The sequence below is a fragment of the Myxine glutinosa genome, chromosome 3 (assembly GCF_964187855.1).
Source record: "Myxine glutinosa chromosome 3, kmMyxGlut1.1, whole genome shotgun sequence".
NCBI classification, from domain to species: Eukaryota; Metazoa; Chordata; class Myxini; order Myxiniformes; family Myxinidae; genus Myxine; species Myxine glutinosa.
The window spans coordinates 42,082,320-42,087,319 of NC_136263.1; the positions used below are offsets into that span (position 1 = coordinate 42,082,320).

The 5,000-nt window shown below is 44.6% G+C and overlaps 1 protein-coding gene across 1 annotated transcript in view; it reads left to right on the forward strand.

Moving 5' to 3' along the window:
* Nucleotides 1–1,680: 1,680 nt before the first annotated feature.
* Nucleotides 1,681–5,000, forward strand: part of LOC137417924 (interferon-induced GTP-binding protein Mx-like) — a gene marked incomplete at its 5' end in the record, with an annotated part of 85,038 nt that continues 81,718 nt past the window's right edge. Inside the window, 1 exon segment of the mRNA XM_078773951.1 lies at nt 1,681–1,896. Within this exon segment, the coding sequence (XP_078630077.1) occupies nt 1,681–1,896 (216 nt within the window).

Below are 5,000 nucleotides of genomic sequence, written 5' to 3' on the forward strand. Positions count from 1 at the left end.
GGTTTTGCCCCAACACTCACCCTTCCCTCCAGGCGCTTCATCTGCCCTACCCACGTCAAAATCATCCAGATTCCCTACTCACGACAAATCCTCCAGATTCCATGCCAACGTCAAAATCCTCCAGATGCCATACCAACGTCAAAATCCTCCAGGTGTCTTACCCATGTCAAAATCCTCCAGATGCCATACCAACGTCAAAATCCTCCAGGTGTCTTACCCATGTCAAAATCCTCCAGATGCCCTTCCATGTCAAAATCCTCCAGATGTCTTACCCACGTCAAAATCCTCCAGATGCCATACCCACGTCAAAATCCTCCAGATGTCTTACCCACGTCAAAATCCTCCAGATGCCATACCCACGTCAAAATCCTCCATATGTCTTACCCACGTCAAAATCCTCAAGATGTCTTACCCACATCAAAATCCTCCAGATGCAATACCCACGTCAAAATCCTCCAGATTCGCCACCCACGTCAAAATCCTCCAGATTCGCCACCCACGTCAAAATCCTCCAGATTCGCCACCCACGTCAAAATCCTCCGGATTCACTACACCAACAACAACAACAACAACATGCATTTTAAGGCCATTTTCCCTGCTAGAGCTGGGGTTAGCCTTGTCGTCCCCATGACAATCTTCTCCATCTTGCCCTATTTTCTGAAGCTCAATTCTGCAGTTTAAGTTTTGAAATTCCATTCAGGTTGAGATTCTAGAGATCATCACACTTTTGTTGTAATTAAATAAAACCACGAAACCCAGAGACACCTGGAGGGTTGTATGGTGGAGGGGGAGATGGTTTGGGAGGAGGTAAGCGTGAGGGGAGGGGAAGGGAAGGCAGCGCCATAGAATATGGCTTTATTTTAATTACAACTAAAAAGTGCCTTTATATAATTTAAGCTTTATTTAATAAAGTGCCCTTGTTACCACCTCAGATCGTTCCAGTTCCATAGAGGGTGCACAGGGTCAGTTCCATGCACAGTCGCTGTATGAGTCTCATTTCTCAAGGGAATCCAATGTTAGAATCCTTTTTAAAATGGCACGTCCTGTTAGAGCCTGTTTGAACCGGCCTTGCTTCCCCATTTCATTCAATCCTGTACGAACGCCAGCAGATGGGACGCCCAGTTTTACATCCGTCCGAGGGATGGCAAACACTGATGAATCGTCCTGCTTCTGAAACTGTAGTAGGTCACTCCGCCCGCCCCCCCCCCCGTCCCCCACCTCCCTGACAACCCTCCCTCAAGTCCTCTTTGAGGGATAAGAGGGTAAAATAACCTCTCCCTCCCAAGTCCCCCTCCCGCTTATATACCTCCATGAGGTGTAGGAGTAGTAAAACTAGACTCCAAAAAGTCTAGGTAACCCTCTCCCCTACCCCCCAGCCCTCTTCGACCAGTTATTATCAAGGAGAGTATGATTTATTTTGGTTATGTTCAGTAGAGTGACTGTGCATGCCCCATGCTTCCCCTCAGGTCCTCCTACCAAATGCAAGTCTTAACTCAGTGACTGTCAAAACAATTGCACCAAAAGAACTAAACCCATTGTGAACGTCCAGAAAGATTTGTATACTTGCATCCTTGGCTAACAATTGAAATTGTTGTTACAATACTTCGTTTTGTTCCATTGTTAGCTGCCTGTGGTTAATTTGCATCGAAATTTTTTTTGACCCTCTCTTCCTTTACCAAGACATGGTGCAAAAGGATGAAGACACCCACAGTGGCATGCTGAGCAGCTCCTTTGAGAAGAAGGTTCGACCTTTTTTGGACCTCATTGATAACCTGCGCGCGGTGGGTGTTGAGAAAGATGTTGCTCTCCCCACTGTGGCCGTGATTGGAGATCAGAGTTCTGGAAAAAGCTCTGTGCTTGAATCACTTTCAGGGGTGCAGCTTCCACGTGGGACTGGTATGTATTGTCATGTCAACATGTCTTCTAACTGTGACCCGACGACTTTGGGGTTATAATTAATTCCCACAGATTGGGCCGAATCACATGAGGGACCTGAGCGGAATGACCCCCAGCACGGTCCGGTCGGAATTGATAATCCTGTTTGTCTCTAGAAGCAAATGTCACTCATTTTAATCTCCCCAGGGATTCGACCAAAGCCCTTTTCTCAATCAAGGGCATTGTAATGGTGGGTCACCACACGCAATGTGTTCTTAAGGAATAACATGTTTCAAACCGAAAGCCTTGCACGTTCCCTGGTGTTGGTTCCGAATCCCTGGTGTTGGGCTAGCGGCTAGGATGCCGGCTTAGGATACCTAGGATCCTGGGTTCGAATCTCGGTCGATCGCCGAATTAATGCCAGGGGGGTTGACTCAGCCTGTCATGCCTTCCGAGGTCAGCTAATTGAGTACCAGTTCACTGGTAATTCCCTGTTTGTCGTTGAAGGCGACAAAAAGGGTTGGCGTCAGGAAGGGCATCCGGCCGTAAAACATTGCTTCAAAAAGGGGACCAAAAAAACAACAACTACCACGGTCCCCGAAAAGGCCAACCCCCGCTTTGCGGGGAAAAATGGCCTCTAAACGGTGGGTTTTTTTTACAGGAAGCACAGGACGACAAAAATGGAGAATCTCGTTTTGTGCTTACCTCACCTGAAGCCTCACCTGGTTTACAGAGGACAAAACTAATAACTCTTTCCGACCTATTGCCTATTTAAACACTGCCCCTCTCACGGCAGACAATAACAAGACAACTTCATGTCAGAGGGTCACTATTACAAAAAAAAGATTGTTTTAAGCTACTCGAACACATCGACCACCTTACATATTTTACCCAATACAGACCTCTTCCATGGTAACAGTGTGAATACATGTCAAATACGTGTTAAGGTAGTGGTTTAGGGAAAATCTTGATCAAAATAACACCCATTTTCAATTTGCAGTGCAGATGTCATCAGAATAGGCCAAGGATAAAAGGTCGACTCGTGTTAACCTAAATAGTCAACCATATTGTGAGAAACTGAATCGGACTTTTTGTAACCACTCCCTATAAATTGTATCTGATAAAATGAATCATGATTATTATGATTTCTTATCATTATTATTTTTGGGTTGTATGTTCTTAAGGTATTTCAAATACATTTAGGCTTGGTATGGCAGGAATCCGCCATCGCGGACTAGTAACTGAGAGTGGTACAAGAGGTTTAAGGAGACTAAAAGTTGTCAGAAAGAGAAAAGTTCCGGTCGACCAAGCACAAGTGCAGCAGACATTGAACGAGTACGTGAATCATTTCAACAAAGTCAGAGAAAATCAATCCGACGCACATCCAGAGAACTGGGATTACCAACCACCACTGTACACGGGATTTTGCATAAAAGACTGGAGCTTTTTTGCCTTTAAGGTGCAAATTCTGCAGGAACTGAAACCAAATGACGGAACCAAACACAAGGCGTCTGGCTTGGAAATACTCAGTCGCATAGAGGATGACGAAGATTACCTGAAAAAGGTCATGTTCACAGACAAAGCTTGCTTTCATGTACCAGGGAAGGTCAACCAGCACAAATAAACCATTGATAAGGTTGGCGTGGCAAGTGCTACCTAGCTGCTTTGTAATTGAACACACCCTGGGTTTCTTCCCTTTCAAGTTCGTGTTATTCGAGGCAATGAAAAAAAACCCATTACATTACCTCACAGCCAAGCTTACATTCTCTAATCTGTCTCATTAACCTTTTGCTGTGTCTGGCCCATGTTCCCATATGAATGCATAAGATTCCTTGTGATTCCGAACAAGGGATTTATTCCCTCTGCCTCCAAAGGTGGATGGAGGTTATGTTTCACCCCTGTCTGTTTGTTTGTCTGTCCGTTTGTGAACAAAATATCTCAAAAAGATGTGGACGGATTCGGTCGAAATTTGGCAGATACGTAGCGCATGTGATACCGACGAAATGATTAGATTTTGGTGACGATCCGGATTCTGATCTGGCTAATAGGATTTTTAAAAGTGATTCGTCACCATTGGGAAATGGGGCCAAAAACGATACATAGTGGGATATCTCAAAAAGTTGTGGACGGATTTGGATGAAACTTGTTGGACAGGTTGTGTGTGTGACAAGGAAGAATCGATTCAATTTTGGTGAAGATCCGGATCCGGATCCAGCTAGTTATGTATCTGTTGCCTTCGTTTTGTCATGTCTCCCTCTTTCTCTTTCTCTTTTTCTCTCTCCCTCTTCCGCCATCCCACTTTCCCTGTTGTAATCAACCATTTGTTCATAAAAACCTGTACGTGGTCATTCGAAGAATGGGACTTTGCCATTAAGCACGAGTGAATTGGCTTTACAAATCCAATAACGGGCCGATTGGGAAACACGCATTTAATGTGCATATGGGGGCCGCTCAAAAATTAGGTAACACTATTTTTTTAGGCAGGTGCTTGTTTAAACCTTACTAATAACTTCATAACAACAATAATAAAAATTTAACACTCAACCCAAACAAAGCCAATGGAAATCTGACGCAACAAAGCCGGACAGTGTATAATCAGCCGTGACCTACAGGCCTAATGTGTTAGGCCCACCAGAAAGCCAAGAAGGCGGCCACATCATCACGTCTCGGTGCTGTGGTGGGTGGGGTCAAGCGATAGATGTGGGTGTGGTCCGGCAGCAGTCCGACCAATGAGTGCACATTTCAAAAATCGACACGCCCAACCCAACAGGAACACCAACAGCAACAAAAACAACAGCAATGTGAAGCTCTTGTAAACCTGCGTCGAGAAGCAAAACCTTTTTTTTTTTTCCTCTACGAAGCAGAGGGTATTGCATTTGAGTCTGTGTGTTTGTTTGTCTGTCTGTCTGTCTGTTTGTCCACACAGAATAAATATGATTTTCTCTGCAACCATTGGTCTGGTTGACAGGAAATTTTCACCATGGGTGCAACTCCACCTGTATAATTTTTAATGATAATTATGATGTCATACGTCACGTGGTTCATCCGCAATCTTGGAAAACCGAAAAACTTTGCACCTCTATATCTCTGAAAGCGCTGAATAGAAAAAAGTGAAACGGCTCAAT